The 18,709-nt window shown below is 41.4% G+C and overlaps 1 protein-coding gene across 10 annotated transcripts in view; it reads right to left on the bottom strand.

Moving 5' to 3' along the window:
• Window positions 1–18,709, bottom strand: part of EPHA5 (EPH receptor A5) — a 381,267-nt gene that overhangs the window by 65,121 nt on the left and 297,437 nt on the right. For 9 of the 10 annotated variants that reach the window (XM_038759034.1, XM_038759031.1, XM_038759030.1 and 6 more), the window contains one exon: window positions 1,820–1,885. The exons of the other annotated variant lie outside the window; for it this stretch is intronic. In XM_038759034.1, coding sequence (XP_038614962.1) covers window positions 1,820–1,885 — 66 coding nt within the window. The remainder of the gene's footprint in view (window positions 1–1,819; window positions 1,886–18,709) is intronic. 10 annotated transcript variants of the gene reach the window in all.

Below are 18,709 nucleotides of genomic sequence, written 5' to 3' on the forward strand. Positions count from 1 at the left end.
TCCAAGAGGCCTTCCCAGACTAAGCCCCATTTTTCTTCTCCTCCTCGCCATCCCCCCTGCTCTACCTCCTTCCCCTCCCCACAGCACCTGTATTCATGTTTGTACAGATTTATTACTCTATTTATTTTACTTGTACATATTTACCATTCTATTTATTTCCTTAATGATGTGCATCTAGCTTTATTTCTACTTATTCTGATGACTTGACACCTGTCAACATGTTTTGTTTAGCTGTCTGTCTCCCCCTTCTAGACTGTGAGCCCGTTGTTGGGTAGGGACCATCTCTATATGTTGTCAACTTATACTTCCCAAGTGCTTAGTACAATGCTCTGTACACGGTAAGTGCTCAATAAGTATGATTGAATGAATGAATGAATGAATGAAACCCAGCCGGCACACTCTGAAATACTGCTTTGAGCAACGCTCAATCTGTGTCACTGTATTCTGGAACTGAGGCCCTCCCAGTTGGGATCCAGTGGCCATAAACCTGGCACTTTTGGACTTTTCATTCCACACTAAAAGTCTGGGACACTGCCCTGTTGCTCACATTAGTGCTGAGAAAAACTTAACCCCTCACTTTATCGTTTCAGCTCTGTCTCTGGGAGAATCTTAAAATCCTCCTCTATGTTTAGCAGAAAGGATAAGGGACTAATACATTCACTATTTGGGACTTTTTTTGACCAAAAACATAAACACGAGTTCATATGCCCATATTTCATTTTCTTGATTAATTGCCTCAAGAACAAACTTGGAGGAGCAAGGTAAATATCATGCATGAGCCTCTTCAAACATGTAATAAACCGTACAGCTCGGAGCTTGGAGACTTTACATAGCTTCCTACCAAGTCAACAATCTAAATCCAGGTTCTGGAATTGGGAAATTGCCGGCCTTGAGACCTCCATGAAGGAGAGGCAGACTCACCCATTCTAATGCTGCTCCAAACAGGATATGTGTTTTTACCTTTCATGAACAAGTCTAATCAAACCGCGAGGATCAATTGATGCCTTCTAAGTGACACCTCCTTCATTTTTAAATACCCCATGGGACAAAACACTTCGTCGTTATGCATATATGGGTGAGGGTGTTGTGGTTTCATGCCAATTAATAATAATAATAATTATTATTATTATATTTAAGTGCTTACTGTGTGTCAAGCACAGTACTAAGTGTTAAGGTGTATACAAGACAATAAGGTCCCACATGGGACTCACAGTCTAAATATAAGAAAAGGCAGGTATTAAATCCCCATTTTGCAGATGAGGGAATTGAGGCACAGGAAAGTTAAGTGACTTGCCCAAGGTCACACATTAAGTACATGGTAGAGCTGGGTTTCAAACCTAGGTCCTCTGACTCCGAGGCACATGCTCTATCCACTAGGCTTGTCCATGGGCGATGCAACCTGTCACGCTTTACTTTTTCAATAGTGACACACTGTTTTCCATTGCGACACGGAAACAGCACCGGGGAATGCAACACCAATACGCTAGCGAATATAACTTCCTTCCTCTAGCCATTGGAAAACTAGGCTTTTGGAGGCAATTTTGATGGAGTGCTACTACCTAAATGCAGCATGACACGTGCCCTCAGGATCACATGCTAGGTTCTCGATCCAGGTTTCCTGGAACGATCCACCAGGATCCAGCATTGGCCCCTAAGTCCCACGTCCATCTACGGAAGCGCTACCGGACTGAGATAAGGACCGAGTAAGTCGGTGCACTGCTTCTGGGGATGGGCGCGGAGAGAAGAACAAGGCACACGGCACAGAGAAACATGAACGTGGGACAGAATACAGGAGCAAAAACGGGACGGGAACACTGACCATATTAGGCTTGGATGGGCAACGGCACAGAGGGAAGAAGCCCTGCCACAGCCACATTCGCAGCAACTGAAAAGCAAACACAAAATCCCAAGATAAAGTACAGCTCCCACTACCTCAAGATTACACAAGCAAACCGTGAAACGCTTCAACTGCCTGCTCTTCTCGCTCCCCGGATTATCATCAGGCCGAATTCATGTGGAATCAAGGTGAGTACAACTCCCCTCGTTAGGTTCTAAGCTCCATGAGAGCAGGGATGTCTACTGATTTTATTTGCACTCTCCCAAGTGCTCAGGAAAGTATTCTGCAAGGTGCTCAGTATATACTACTGACTGGTGGATTAGATGTGCTCCACATAGATTGTGAGAAAAGGAGAGTAGCGACATTGATTGTGATAGTGATCATTAAATGTTTGTTTTGTCATTTGTCTCCCCTTCTAGACTGTGAGCCCGTTGTTCGGTAGGGACTTGCCAACTTGTACTTCCCAAGTGCATAGTACAGTGCACTGCTTACAGTAAGCACTCAATAAATATGATTGAATGAATGAACTAGAAGGTACTAAACCACAGCAAATGTATTGGGGGAATTTGGTTGAGAATCAGGGTGTAAGTGTTATTTAGGGACACTGGTCAAGCTTATTCATTGGGAGGAACATTCCGTGTAACGAATTTTCAAAAAGAATTCCGAGTTTGGAAAATATTATTGCCACTAGATGGACAACAATTGAAGGCAGGGATCATGCCTACTAATTTCCACTGTAATCTCCCAGTTTGGTGCTCAGCACACAATAAATGTGATTGATTGATAATGAGACTTATGTAAGAGGTGTCAGGCTAGGATGATTGCTGCATTATATATGGCAGAGGTACTTATCTCTCTGTCAGGGGGAGATTAAGTTTTGTTACGTCCATTATGTATAAATGCAACTTTTAAACTTCATTTCTTTCTTAAAAACGTATTTTAGATTTTACAATGTTCTATATGATTTGTCTATAGCATATGGTAACATATACATATATCACATAGGTTTAGGTATATGTATGCATGATCACAAAATATATAAACTTCTAAACATTCTGATCTTTTCATTGATACATACTGAAAGACAATAATAATTTACTTCAATTAAATACGGTTATCACCAAGTGCCCACATGCAAAGAGAATTCAATTAATAGTAGGCTAAAAATATCAGAGACATTTATCAGCAAGATTGAGATACTCTTCCATGCAATTTTGTCCATGTGTGTCTTGCCTGAAAGAACGACAAAGAGTGGGGACCAACCTAACTAGCCTTTCTGTTAAGATTTTAAACGAGGAATACGGCTCAGGAAATTCTAGCATTTCATACTTTCTATACCATCAAAGCATTTACCTTATTTTCATGCTTAAAAAGGGATGGAATTAGAAAGAAAGGGAAGAGTCATTGGTAAAATTAGCTTTCTAAATAGTCTAGAAATGAATGGGATAAAGATCAAGGGACGGCAGAGATGCTATTTCAATGGAAATTGCTCTCAGGAAGAATTCCACTAATGCTTTTGGAAGGGTTTCTCTGCAGATGGAGTCTCTTATCCAAGGGGGAGCTTTGGCTCTGAGACTTCAGGAATGAAAATCTAGTGAAGGGAACGATTTTAGTGCTAGTGCTATATACAGTCTCTCATTCCTCCCAGTCGTGTCCCAACTGAGGTACTAAGTGCTATGATTGAGTATAAAGTCTGAGAGAGGGTGTATGACCAGGGCTTGTAGCAGTGAAGATGCATCTAAAATGATTTCTATTCCATTTGCATTCCACTGGCCTTAGGGATGAGGGCACTCGACTTGTGAACAATGAAACAAGTGGAAAGTGCAAGATGATCTATGAATTTGGTCTTCTAAAGGTCTTGCAAATCAGATTCTTACAGCATATTGAGAAACCCTCACATTTTGACTAAGCTTATAACAATAGCAGTAATAATAATAACAGTAATGATAACCACCACATTGAAGGTATTTCTCTCATATTTTGAAGTTCAGATACATGGACTTGTTGGGGTAAAGGTGTTGAAAAACTCAAACACAGTGGACATTGTCACGTGTTAGAGCACTTTTACCCCATGTAATCCAGAAGCTCTGAACTTACCCTTCAAAATATGGGATACAACTCAATAAGTTGATTTTCAAAAGCAGTTCACTGATTTTTAAAAATGCATGAAATGTACTTTTTCTAACAGGTTTTGAAACCTTTTCCTGTTTGATTTTGGGATGGTCAGTGATGCTCTCATTTTGTGAATACACGGAATTACTCATACTCATATGGTCTGGGTGTAACCTGAAAGGGTTAAAGACCAAAACTGGTTCTAAATTTTCTGGGTCATGATTTCTTTCTTTCCCTTGGAGTCGACAGCATCAACTGATTAAAAAAAAATATTTATAAAATTCCAGAAAGATACAGCAACTGTCTGAGATTTTTACATTTCAAATATGTTAGGTAGTAATTAAAGCACACTTTTCATAATAAAACTAAGCCAGTTTTGGTTTAAGAAATCCCAATCTTCCTGACCAGTGACTACAAGTTTATTTTTGCCAAATTGTACTTTCCAAGAGCTAGCACAGTGCTCTGCACACAGTAAGCACTCAATAAATACGATTGAATGAATGAATGAAAGTTGTGCTTTGAATTCATAAAGGATTGGAAAGAAAGTGGGTGGTTATGCATGAAGCAAATGATGTTTCTTCTCCAAAATGCTTAGACAGTGCTCTACATGGAGTAGGCACTCAATAAACACCATTGGTGATGATGATGATCCAGTTTTACTGTCCTTTCTCATATCCCTGTACTTGTCATTATTTTCTCCAAAGTAGTAAAATAATGTAAAATATTACCCAAGTGTTCATTCTACAGGGTTAAATGTTTTTAATCTTTAGATACAACCTGAAGTTTTCTCTTTTCTTCAACTGTAAAGAGAATTTCATTTAATTTATGGAACTGGTTGAGACTGGAGGTCTTCCCTCACAGATACGGTGACCCAAACTCTAACCCAAGTATTGTCTCATGTCTTAGAAGTAATAACCACCTTTACCTTTTCTCACAGACCTTCCTCTTACACAAAGGAATCAGCTTACAATAAATCTTGTCACCTGCTTGTTTGATGTCGCTAAGAAGTAGTGCGGTATGCCAGTGTAATCTCATGCTGGTACAGAGTCAGCATGCTTAAAATTGAATAGATACAATGTTTTAGAATTATCAACACTCTAGTTAAGGAAAAGAGCATGGGTCCGGAATCACGAGACCTGGATTTCTATCCCAGTTCCACCACTTGACCGCTGTATGACCTTGGGCAAGTGATTAAACTTCTCTGTGTTTCAGTTTTCTCACCTGAAAATGGGGATTAAATATCTATTCTTCTTTGACCATAGACTGTAAACCACATGTGGGACAGGGATTGTGTCTGATCTGTTTCTACTGTGTCTATACTAGTGCTTACTAAAATGTAGGGCACATACTGAGCACTTAAAAATTACACTATTATTATAGCTATCATTATGTTTTTATTATTATTATTATCATTAGTATAATTATCATTAGCACAGTTTGTCCATACTTTGGCCCACTTCTAGTTCTTCGGGTTTCCCGTGGTGGCACTAGACAAACAAAATCCTTTCTGTTCAATTAGCAAGAAGCTGATGAAGGTCACACTTAGAGGAAAAATCTTAGTCTTTATTAGACCAAGGAGTTCCAGGGTATCTTTTAAAAGCCCAACATGTGATAGTAGAAGTTGGTTAGAACCTCAAAAGACTTTAATTAAATGATTTTTTAGCTAAGTTGATCAGTATGCCTATAAAGAGTGGCTAGGGCACAAAGGAACCAAGTTTTCCTGCTACTGAGCCAATATGATTATCCCTCCAGAAATATAACCCTCAAATGTATCATGTCATAGGAGCTGTATTTTATACTACAGTCTATGTGATGTGATGATTCAGTATCTAAAACAAGAGCAAAATCTGGTGTTCTTTTCAAAAACATTTCTTACAAGTTTTTAGCATACCTTAATAGTAATAATAATCAACAACAAGAAATAAGACAATCAAATCCAACCTCTTATTCACTAGTTTTGAAACCAAAGAAGCAAAACCCTTTGTGCTCAGAATGAATGTGCTACAGATGAAATTAGGAAATACAACTCATTGCTCAGTCTTATCTATGGGAAATAATGTCTTATTGCTATAATTCCAGGTCAACCTTGTCTTTCAACCAATTCCGCCTAAAAGCTGATACTTCAGACTGGAATAATAATTCTTGCACACATCATTTTGTAATTGCACACAACCCCTCACATTTCGTCACCATTTAACATACCCATTCACACTTCACTTAACTCTCTCTCTCTCTCTCTCTCTCTCTCTCTCTCTCTCTCTCTCTCTCTCTCTCTCTCTCTCTCTCTCTCTCGATGATAGAAGGACTAGAAGAAGGTTAGGACTCTCCCTCCACGGAGACTGGAAGGTTGGCATAAGTGTTTTCAGGGTGAAACCTTTGAACATCAATGCAAAGAATCATAAGGACCAAGAGCCACTGAGCATGTTTCAAAGGCTTACACTGCTTGAAAACAACGAAGAAGGCCAGATGACAGTGGAGAGGTAGTGAGAGCCCATCAATCAATGGCATCATTGAATGCTTACTGTGTACAGAACACTGTTCTAAGCACTTGAACGAGCACAATACAACAGAGCTTGTAAGCACCACTATGCGATTAATAATTGTGGAGGGCTGGATTTGACAACCATGCACAGAGACAGGGTAGTTGAAGCTGTATTTGCCCTGAGGGTGAAGTCATTTCTGAAACACTGATCTTAAGATAACTCAATTGGCAAAGCTTAACAACGTACTAAGATCCATTCAATCATATTTAGTGAGCACTTACTGTGTGCAGAGCACTGTACTAACTTTGATTTTGGTCTAAACTTCGATTTCATCTTTACATTATTTTTTTCTCCTCCCGTCTGTAAATAATTTTGTGTTACTATCCCCTGACTGATTTCATCCTCCTTGTAAGCAGGGATTGTCTCTATGGTTACTACTATACTCTCTTAGATGTTCAGTGCAGGGGCTCTGCACCCAATAGAGGTCTCAGTTTCTACCTATGACTGAGAAACATGACTGTACTTGCATTTTATAGTTTTGTTTGGAAATGCTTTTGAACGGGTGGCAGGTAGTTTTTAATACTACTGGGATACCCTTACATCCAAATGAAGAATTGGAGAAAGGAGAGAATGGCAAGATTGAGTACTAAGCACAAGTCCACAAGGCGCTTATCCACTACTGGGGAGACAGAGAAATATTCTCATTCTCTCATTCTCTCTCATTCTCTCTCTCTCTGTCAGAGTTTTCAGAGGAAAAGCAAAGAGAACAACAGGGAGTCATAAAAATGCCTCCCACCCCCTAACTGTGAAGTCCCTCAGGGCTTAATTCTGGGTTCCCTCTATTATCCATATATTTCTATGCTCTTGGAGAATTTATTCTCTCCAATGGTTTCAACTACCATGTCTATGTGGATGGTTGTCAAATCCAACCCAGATCTTGCTTCCTCTCTGCAATCTCATTTTTCCTCCTGCCTTCAGTATATCTCTACTTGGATGTTCTACCGACTTCTCAAAGTTAACGTGTCCAAAATAGAACTCCTTATCTTCCTGGCCAATCCCTGTTGTCTCCCTAACTTTAGAATAGCAGGGTGGCTTAGTGGAAAGAGCACGGGCTTGGGAGTCAGAGGTCATGGGTTCAAATCCTGACTCTGCCACTTGTCAGCTGTGTGACTTTGGGAAAGACACTTAACTTCTCTATGCCTCAGTTCTCTCATCTGTAAAATGGGGATGAAGACTGTAAGACCCACTTGGGACAACCTGATCACCTTGTATCCCCCCCAGCGCTTAGAACAGTGCTTTGCACATAGTAAGTGCTTCACAAATGCCATCATTATTATTACTATTATTATACCAAATCCTGTTAGATCTACCTTCCTAACATCACTAAAATCCACCTCTTCTCCATCAAAAGTACTACCAGGTTAATAATAATGATAATAATGGCATTTGTTAAGTGCTCATTATGTACAAAGCACTGTTCTAAGCACTGGGGAGGATACAAGGTGATCAGATTGTCCCACGTGGGGCTCACAGTCTTCATCCGATCCTGCCATGATTACTGCGTCAGCCTCCTGGCTGACCTCCTTGCCTTCTGTCTCTCCCCATTCCAGTCCATACTTCACTCTACTCCCTGAGCCATTTTTCTACAAAATCATTCAATCCGCATTTCCCCACTCCTCAAGAACCTCTTATGGCCGTCCAGCCACCTCTGCATCAAATAGAAACTCCTTACCATATCTTTAAGCCCGTGGAAAAGAGCACGGGCTTTGGAATCAGAGGTCATGGGTTCAAATCCCAGCTCCGCCAATTGTCAGCTGTGTGATTTTGGGCAAGTCACTTCACTTCTCTGTGCCTCAGTTACTTCATCTGTAAAATGGGGATTAAGCCAATGAGCCCCCCGTGGGACAACCTGATCACCTTGTAACCTCCCCAGTGCTTAGCCCATAGTAAGCACTTAATAAATGCCATTCTTCTTCTTATTATTATTATTATTTTAAAGCACCCAATCACCTTGCCCCCTCCTGTCTTTTTTTCCACTGCTTTCCTACTATAGCCCAGCCTACACACTCTTCTCCCCTATTTCCAAACTACTCACTAATAATAACAATAATAATCATTGTTAGCATTTGTTAACTGCTTACTATATGTCAAGCACTATTCTAAGTGCTGGACTAGATTCAAGTTAATCACGAAGGAATAGTCCCCGTCTCTGTATCACATGAGTGGTCTCAATCCCCATTTTACAGACAAGGTAACTGAGGTACTGAGAAGTTAAGTGACTTGCCCAAGGTTATGCAGCAGAGTTGTTTCAGAGCCTGGATTAGGACCCCCAGGCTCTAACTCACAGGCCACTGCTTTCTCTCCTTCAATCTCTTCTATCATCTCACTGCTGATGTCCCACCCAGAGCCTGCCTCCATCCTAGAACAGCCTCTGCCTTCATACCCGACAGATGACCCCTCTCCCCACCTTTAATAATAATAATGATGTCATTTGTTAAGCGCTTACTATGTGCAAAGCACTGTTCTAAGCGTTGGGGAGGTTACAAGGTGATCAGGTTGTCCCACGGGGGGCTCACAGTCTTCATCCCCATTTTACAGATGAGTTAACTGAGGTACAGAGAAGTTAAGTGACTTGCCCAAAGTCACACAGCTGACAATTGGCGGAGCCGGGATTTGGACCCATGACCTCTGACTCCAAAGCCCATGCTCTTTCCACTGAGCCATACTGCTTCTCTAAAACCTTATTGAAAGCACATCTTCAAGAGGAGATTCCTTCTAGATTATTAATTCACTTTAGACAGGGAACATATCTACCAACTCTGTTATATTGAATTCTTCCAAGGGCTTAGTGTTCTGCACAGAGTAAGTGCTCAATGCATAAGATTGATTCATTTATTGAAGAGACCTTCCCTGACTAAACCTCCATTTCTTCTTCTCCCACTCTCTTCTGCATCACCCTTGCGTCGTTTATTCACCCCTCCCTCAGCCCTATGGCAATTATGTACGTTTCTGTAAGTTACTTTATTTATATTAATGTCTTTCTCCCCCTCTAGACTGTAAGCTCATTGTGGGCAAAGAATGTATCTACCAACTCTGTTATACTGCATTCTCCAAAGTGCTTAGAACAATGTTCTGTACTTAGTAAGCACTCAATAAACGATTGATAAATGCTTCACTATGAAATAGATGAATGAATCATGGAATATGGGAATGAGTACCTGAAAAATGCATATCCTTTAATAGGTGATCAATAAATACCATTGAAATTGCTGCTGTTGTTTGGAGTTCAAGTGACAAAGGATTGTGTATCATTGAAAGATGCCTTCGTTCTAACAAAACACTACCAAGGTCCAACTTTGTTTTTCCTCTGCGTATATGCTATATCGTATATACATGGAGAGAGGGATGTTTCTTTTTCAATTGTGTGTGTGTGTGTGTGTGTGCAAATACACACCCACAAACATATAATTGAACCAGAAATGCCTCTCTTTCCACTCCCTGAATCAAATATTTAGGGAGAGCAATCCAAAAAGCATAGGAATGGAAAGAAAGGGTAACTTGGTGTTTGGACTAGTGAGCTAATATTTCAATTTGTTCTTTTCAGTGTTGTGGTATAATGATGATTCACTATCTCTTTTTTAATCACGCTAATGGGAAAGGGAGCAGACAGAGATCATAAGAAAGCATTAAGCTTTCATTCATGATTTTCACAATGATAAACAAGCAGAATGATTTTTCCTTATCATAAACTGTCACAACGTCCTTTTTTTATGACGAACGAGGTTAAAAGCTCTGGATTTCTGGCAGGTGGATGTCTTTTTCTCATTCTCACAGGAAGCAATCCTTTCCAAATGACCTTGACTTGGTTCAAAATTGTTTCAAACGACTAACCTATACCAGGGATGATGTGAGTATCCTAAACCGGCTCATTGGATTTGGTTTGACAAAATTCTCTCTAATTCCTTTAGGAAAATAAGTGAAAGATGTGGGGTTTTTTTGTCAATCCTTCCCTACAACCTTTAGTTTTTAATGGTTCACCTTCCCGTTCATGCCAGAGACCAGGACATTTCAAGAACAGATGCCAAGTAAAAGCAGCAGAGGGCGCTCTAGCCAACCTTGGATTAGGGTCGGAAATTGATTTATATTTTGATTTATTTATTTACTTGATTTGATCATTTATATATTGATTTTATAAATAGGAAATGGAAACTCTATCAAAGAGAGAAGGCCTCGAGAAGAGAATAATGGCTTGCTGAAGGAATGGCCAGAATGTGTTGCAAAATAGGAAAAGGGGACGAAGCTAGGAGGAAGGGACAAAATGGCAAAAATGATGTCTTGAGTGACACTTCTAACTGCATTTATGACTCATGATCTGGACATCCTTAAAGCCTTATGAAAACCCTGTATTCATTCAATCGTATTTATTGAGCGCTTACTGTGTGCAGAGCACTGTACTAAGCGTTTGGGAAGTACGAGCGCTGCTCGAGAAGCAGCCTGGCTCAGCGGAAAGAGCCCGGGCTTTGGAGTCAGAGGTCATGGGTTCAAATCCTGGCTCTGCCACTTGTCAGCTGTGTGACTTTGGGCGAGTCAGCTCACTTCTCTGTGCCTCAGTTCCCTCATCTGTAAAATGGGGATGAAGACTGTGAGCCCCACATGGGACAACCTGATCACCTTGTAACCTCCCCAGTGCTTAGAACAGTGCTTGGCACATAGTAAGTGTTTAATAAATGCCATTATTATTATTATTATTATTATTATTATTATTATTATTACAAGTTGGCAACGTATAGAAATGGTCCCTACCCAACAGTGGGCTCACAGTCTAGAAGGGGGAGACAGACAACAAAGGTGTCCTAAAAATGTCATCACAACAAAGATATGTAGACTACAATCTGGCCTACTGGAAAAAGCCCATACCCGGGAGTTTGAGAGCCAGTGTAGCCTAGTGGTTAGAGCATGGGCCTTGGAGTCAGAAAGACATGGGTTCGAATCTGTACCCAGACTGAGCCCCCTCTTTCCTCTCCCCCCTTCCCCCTCCCCATCCCCCCCGCCTTACCTCCTTCCCCTCCCCACAACACCTGTATATATGTATATATGGTTGTTTGTATTTATTACTCTATTTATTTATTTTATTTGTACACATTTATTCTAGTTATTTTATTTTGTTAATATGTTCTCCCCCTTCGAGACTGTGAGCCCCCTTCTAGACTGTGAGCCCACTGTTGAGTAGGGACCGTCTCTACATGTTGCCGACTTGTACTTCCCAAGTGCTTAGTCCAGTGCTCTGCACACAGTAAGCACTCAATAAATACAATTGAATGAATGAATGTCTGTCTCCCCCTTCTAGACTATGAGCCCGCTGTTCTGTAGGGACCATCTCTATATGTTGCCAACTTGTACTTCCCAAGTGCTTAGTACAGTGCTCTGCACATAGTAAGTGCTCAATAAATACGATTGGCTGACTCACTGAATGAATGAATCTTGGCCCCACCACTTGCCAGCTTGTGACCTTGGACAACTGTCATGTACCGGAGACGAACTTTCTTGAGGGAAATCACATCTAATACGATTTCTTTTGCTCCAGGTTGTGATTTTTTCTTCCCTTTCAAGATTCACGTGTCAGTGACTCAAACACTGCCACCATCCCTAATTAGTAATAATAATAATAAGAATAATAATGACATTTATTAAGCGCTTATTATGCGCAAAGCACCATTCTGAGCGCTGGGAAGGTTACAAGGGTATCAGGTTGTCCCACAGGGGGCTCACAGTCTTAATCCCCATTTTACAGATGAGGGAACTGAGGCCCAGAGAAGTTAAGTGACTTGCCCAAGGTCACACAGCTGACAATTCAGAGGGTGTACCTCAGCAATGGTTTGGGATGATGTCAAAGGTCTGAATTATCTGAGGTGAGGATGAAAAAAATGTATTTTCTTATCATGTTTGCTAAGCATAAAGGCACAAACATTTTATCCTTTAACACTGGAGTAGGGACATGGCTTAGTGGAAAGAGCCGGGCTTGGGAGTCAGAGGTCATAGGTTCTAATCCCGGCTCTGCCACTGATCAACTGTGTGACTTTGGGCAAGTCACTTGACTTCTCTGTGCCTCAGTTCCCTCATCTGTAAAATGGGGATCAAGACTGTAAGCCCCATGTGGGACAGCCTGATTACCTTGTATTTCCCCAGTGCTTAGAACAGAGCTTGGCACATAGTAAGCGCTTAACAAATGCCATCATTATTCAGCACTTAGAACAGTGCTTGGCACATAGTAAGCACTTAACAAATGCCATCATTATTCAGCGCTTAGAACAGTGTGTGGCACATAGTAAGCACTTAACAAATGCCATCATTATCCAGCGCTTAGAACAGTGCTCGGCACATAGTAAGCACTTAACAAATACCATTATTATTATAAAGAGGTCAGACAAAATCCCGGAAGGGTCTCACAGTCTAAATGCCAGGGAGTAGGATTTCATCCCCATTTGCAGATGAGGGAATTGAAGCACAGGGAAGTAGAGTGATTGGCCTAAAGTCATAAAGCAGATATGTGGCGGAGCCAGGATTAGAACCCAGATCCTCTGACTCACAGACCTGTGGTCTTTCCACTAGGCCTTGCTGCTTCTCTGTCTTCTGTCTTTTATCTCAAATTTGGGGCTTTGGATGGTGAGCTCTTACCCATTAGTTAAAAGACACTGGGGCACTAGCAGTCCAATCCAAAATATGCACAAGTGCCTAGGACAGAGGATGGCCATATATCCATTTTTTCAGTGGATGGTCCGGCTTTCAGTGGTACTGTCCACTGCCTGGTTCATTCATTCATTCATTCAATCATCATATTTATTGCACACTTACTGTGTGCAGAGCACTGTACTAAGTGCTTGGAAAGTGCAATTCAGTAACAGAGACAATCCCTGCCCACAATTGGGCTTACAGTCAAAAAAGGGGAAAAAAATACCAAAACAAGTAAACAGGCATCAGTAGCATCAATATAAATAAATAGAATTATAGATAAATACACATCAAAACAAGTAAACAGGCATTAATATTAATAAATAGAATTATAAATATGTTCATATATACACAAGTGTTGTGGGGCAGTGGGTAGATTCATTCATTCATTAAATCATATTTATTGAGTGCTTACTGTTCGTTCAATCGTATTTATTGAGCATTTACTGTGTGCAGAGCACTGTACTAAGCGCTTGGGAAGTACAAGTTGGCAACATATAGCGACGGTCCCTACCCAACAGCGGGCTCACAGTCTAGAAGATCAAAAGGAGCGAGTTGGGGCGGTTGCAGTGGGGAGCTGAGGAAAAGGGGGGCTTAGTCTGGGAAGGCCTCTTGGAGGAGGTGAGCCTTCAGTAGGGATTTGAAGGGGGGAAGTCTGGTTATTCAGTGGATTTGAGGAGGGAGGGCATTTTCAGACTGTGAGCCCACTGTTGGGTAGGGACTGTCTCTATATGTTGCCAATTTGTACTTCCCAAGCGCTTAGTACAGTGCTCTGCACACAGTAAGCGCTCAATAAATACGATTGATGATGATTTCAGGCCAGAGGTAGGACATGGGCCAGGGATCGATGGCGGGACGGGCGAGAACGATACACAGGGTGGAGGTTAGTTGGCATCAGAGGAGCAGAGTGAGTGGGCTGGGATGTAGGAGAGAAGGGAGGTGAGGTAGGAGGGGGCGAGGTGATGACAGCCTTGAAGCCGAGAGTGAGGAGTTTTTGCTTGATATGGAGGATGATCACTGGAGATTTTTGAGCAGTGGGGTGACATGTCCAGAGCATCTCCCTGGCTCTATGTGCTCTCAAAGTTGACCCTTTTTCTCTGTTTCCTCCCACTTGGATGGATTCTTTCCTGGAGTTTTCTGTAAGTTGATGTTTGGAAGGACAGTTGTAAACTCCACTAATTCCCTCCTGCTGAGTTTCCTAGAAACATCTACCTCTCCAAGCAAGCCACTCATCTATTTCCTGTTATACCGAATTCTTTTTCTGATATTGGAAAATGATAATAATAATAATAATAATAATAATAATAATAATAATAATGGCATTTGTTAAGTGCTTACTATGTGCAGAGCACTGTTCTAAGTGCTGGGGGGGATACAAGGTGATCAAGGTGTCCCACGTGGGGCTCACAGTCTTAATCCCCATTTTACAGATGAGGGAACTGAAGCTCTGAGAAGTTAAGTGACTTGCCCAAGGTCACACAGCGGACATGTGGCGGAGTCGGGACTCGAACCCATGACCTCTGACTCCAAAGCCCGTGCTCTTTCCAATGAACCACACTGCTTCTCTTTCGGGATGACTGAATCCCAATCCCCACAAATCTCTGCCCAATCCCCACAAATCTCTGACGGTTAATAAATGATGATATGTTGTTCAATTATCTCCAATTCAAAAGCTGAAAAGAAAAGCTTGTAATCACAACACCATGCAAGGAAGAACAATCCCAGCTATTCAGTCAATACACACACCTGGCTTTATTGAATTTTTGTAACTCACTCTCATTTCTAAGTCATAAGCAACAAAGCTTTATTTGTAATGAGTTCCTTATTTACCCTTCAGAGCTACTAGATGGGTGAATTCTCGTATACGCTTGTCTATCTATTCCTACTTTAAATTTAGATGATTTTTGAAGCCTTGCATTTAAAATCTATATTTGGCTCAGCAACTCTGAGAGATACTTTTGTGACCTGTATATTTTGGAATATGTATCCAGGTCTTATTTTGAGTTCCGCGAGTTATCACAGCTATCTGAGAAGAGCACAGTAAAAAATGAGGCCGGGTCAGATGATCATAGGGATGATCGTTTCTGAGGCTGTGGGAATCCTATTACAAAATGGAGCTATGCCACAGAATACCAATTCCATAGGTCTGCCGGCTTCAGTGTCTCCGTAACATAAGAATAATAACGATGGCATTTGTTAAGTGTGTACTATGCGCACAGTACTGTTCTAAGTGCTGGGGGGAATACAAGGTGATCAGGTTGTCCCATGTGGGGCTCACAGTCTTAATCCCCATTTTACAGATGAGGTAACCGAGGCTCAGAAAAGTTAAGTGACTTGCCCAAGGTCACACAGCAGACATGCGGGGAAGCCAGGATTAGAACCCATGACCTCTGACTCCCAAGCCTGAGCTCTTTCCACTGAGACATGCAGTATGCTTAGAACAGTGAGCCTGCCGTTGGGTAGGGACCGTCTCTATATGTTGCCAACTTGTACTTCCCAAGCGCTTAGTACAGTGCTCTGCACACAGTAAGCACTCAATAAATATGATTGAATGAATGAATGAATGAACAGTGCTTCGCACAAAGAAAATGCTTAACAGCTACCATTATTATTATTATCATTATTATTATTATTATTATTATTATTATTATTATTATTATTATTATTATTATTATTATTATCCCATTCCCCATCTCTATAGCATTAATGCCATTAGATCTGGGATCATAACAACAATGATAACAATAATTTGTTAAGCACTTGCTACTGTTCTAAGCGCTGGGGTAGATATATGCTAATCAGTTTGGACACTCTAGACTGTGAGCCCGTTATTGTGTAGGGACCGTTGCTTTATGTTGCCAATTTGTACTTCTCAAGCGCTTAGTACAGTGCTCTGCACGCTGTAAGCACTCAATAAATACGACTGAATGAATGAATGAATCAACAGTACTTCACACAAAGTGCTTAACAAATACCATCATTATTATTTTTTTTTATTATTATCCCATTCCCCATCTCTATAGCATTAATGCAATTAGATCTGGGATCATAACAACAACGATAACAATAATTTGTTAAGCACTTACTACTGTTCTAAGTGCTGGGGTAGATGCACGCTAATCAGTTTGGACACTGTAGACTGTGAGCCCGTTGTTGGGTAGGGACCGTCGCTATATGTTGCCAACTTGTACTTCCCAAGCGCTTAGTACAGTGCTCTGCACACAGTAAGCGCTCAATAAATACGATTGAATGAATGAATCAACAGTGCTTCGCACAAAGTGCTTAACAAATACCATTATTATAATTATCATCCCGTTCCCCATCTCTATAGCATTAATGCCATTAGATCTGAGGTTGTGACAACAATGATAACAATAATTTGTTAAGCGCTTGCTACTGTTCTAAGCGCTGGGGTAGATATGCGCTAATCAGTTTGGACACTCTAGACTGTGAGCCCGTTGTTGGGTAGGGACTGTCGCTATATGTTGCCAACTTGTACTTCCCAAGCGCTTGGTACAGTGCTCTGCACACAGTAAGCGCTCAATAAATATGATTGAATGAAGGAATGACACTCTGTTCCACATGGGACTCACAGTCATAATCCCCATTTTACAAATGAGGTAACGGAGGCACGGAGAAGTTCAGTGACTTCCCCAAGGTCACACAGCAGACAATGCTTAACAAATGCCATCATTATTATTATTATTAAGTAGCAGAGGTATGATTAAAATCCAGGTCCTTCATGACTCTCAGGCTGGTGCTCTATCCACTAGAGCCATGCTGCTTCCATAGCAGCAACTAGCACTGCTTTCTATAATGGTGGTATTTGTTAAATGCTTACTATGTGCAAAGCACTGTTCTAAGCACTGGGGGGATACAAGGTGATCAGGTTGTCCCACTTCGGGCTCACAGTCTTCATCCCCATTTTCCAGATGAGGGAACTGAGGAACAGAGAAGTTAAGTGGCTTGCCCAAGGTCACACAGCTGACAAGCGGTGGAGCTGGGATTCAAACCCATGACCTCTGACTCCCAAGCCCGGGCTCCTTCCCCTGAGCCATGAAGCCAGCGCTTAGAACAGTGCTCCAGTGCTTTGAACAGTGCTTTGCACATCGTAAGTGCTAATAAATGCCATTATTCATTCATTCATTCATTCAATCAAATTTATTGAGCACTTGTGTGCAGAGCACTGTACTAAGCGCTTGGGAAGTACAAGTTGGCAACATATGAGCCTGTTGTTAATATGTCCACTTGTCAGCTGTGTGACTTTGGGCAAGTCACAGCTTCTCTGTGCCTCAGTTCCCTCATCGGAAAAATGAGGATAAAGACTACGAGTCCCATGTGGGACAACCTTAATTACCTTGTATCTCCCCCAGCGCTTACAACAGTGCTTGGCATATAGTAAGCACTTAACAAATATCAACATTATTATTAGTAGTAGTGTGATTAGCCAACCTCTGCGTTTACATGACACACATGCCATCTGGGTCAGAGTGGATGCTGTAGTAGTTGCTATCTGCTTTTCAACTCTGTCCTAAATGCACTGTTTTAGGACATAACATTAAAGATTGTGGCCTGCAGCATCAATTCCAGGCCAGAGTGTCTCCTCCCTGAACCTCACTCCAGACGTGAAACATGACACATTTCCAGGGTCGGCGAGAACTCAGCAAACTAAACATTGCTTGGGACTTATTCAGGCAGACAAGCGTTAAAGTGCAGTGCAATCGGGATGGAGTCAATCCCTTCACAGACTCACTGGTAACCCTACTTCCCCTAAACTCAGGGAATGGCCCTAACCAATAGCACCTTTCCTCAATTCGACACAGCCAAGAGTTTGTGAGCAGCTGTCAAATGCGAACCTTAAAAGCCAGTATTCTATAGATCACCCCCAGATTAATGTTGAGCCTACAATTCAGCTGTTCTTAAATCCCAGCTTCATCGCTCAGTCAAGCACTTTAGCAGTCCAGTTTCTGTCTTGTCAAACTCACGGCGGATGTGTTGTGCACAATTGTGTCACTTCAGGACAGATTAGCAAATGACAGCAATGTCTTTGAAAAATGGGTAATATTGCTACCGCTCATTACACCTATATACCAAATAATGAGCCAACATAGATGCTTCTGATCTCATTTTCTGGCACTGAATTTTCCAAAGCCCACAGCAAAGCTTTTTTAGTTTGAAACGTGGTGCATTTGAGGTGAAGCCTCCAGGGATTAATGATCTCTTGGACATGACAAAAAGCTCAAGATGTGTATTTCCCACCAGTCTAGTCTGGAAGCTGAGGATGCGGCATTATCATTGTTCAGTTTGTTTCTCTGACTCTCTTTTCCTTTCCTTTAATTTTCTGAGTTACAAAGAGGTGATGTTTGGAAGTTATTCCTCTCAGCTGGTCATTCCTACTCTTCCAGATTTGAGGTGGCCTTTGATGCACAAAGAGTTAATTGCCCCCCCCATGCAATGCATTATATCAATCTGCACAAACTGCAATCAAAAACAATCTGCACAAAGAAGTCTGTTCAATTTTAACATAGTTTCCCGAGGCAGAGTTTTT

The sequence above is a fragment of the Tachyglossus aculeatus genome, chromosome 17 (genome assembly GCF_015852505.1).
Source record: "Tachyglossus aculeatus isolate mTacAcu1 chromosome 17, mTacAcu1.pri, whole genome shotgun sequence".
Classification (NCBI taxonomy): Eukaryota; Metazoa; Chordata; class Mammalia; order Monotremata; family Tachyglossidae; genus Tachyglossus; species Tachyglossus aculeatus.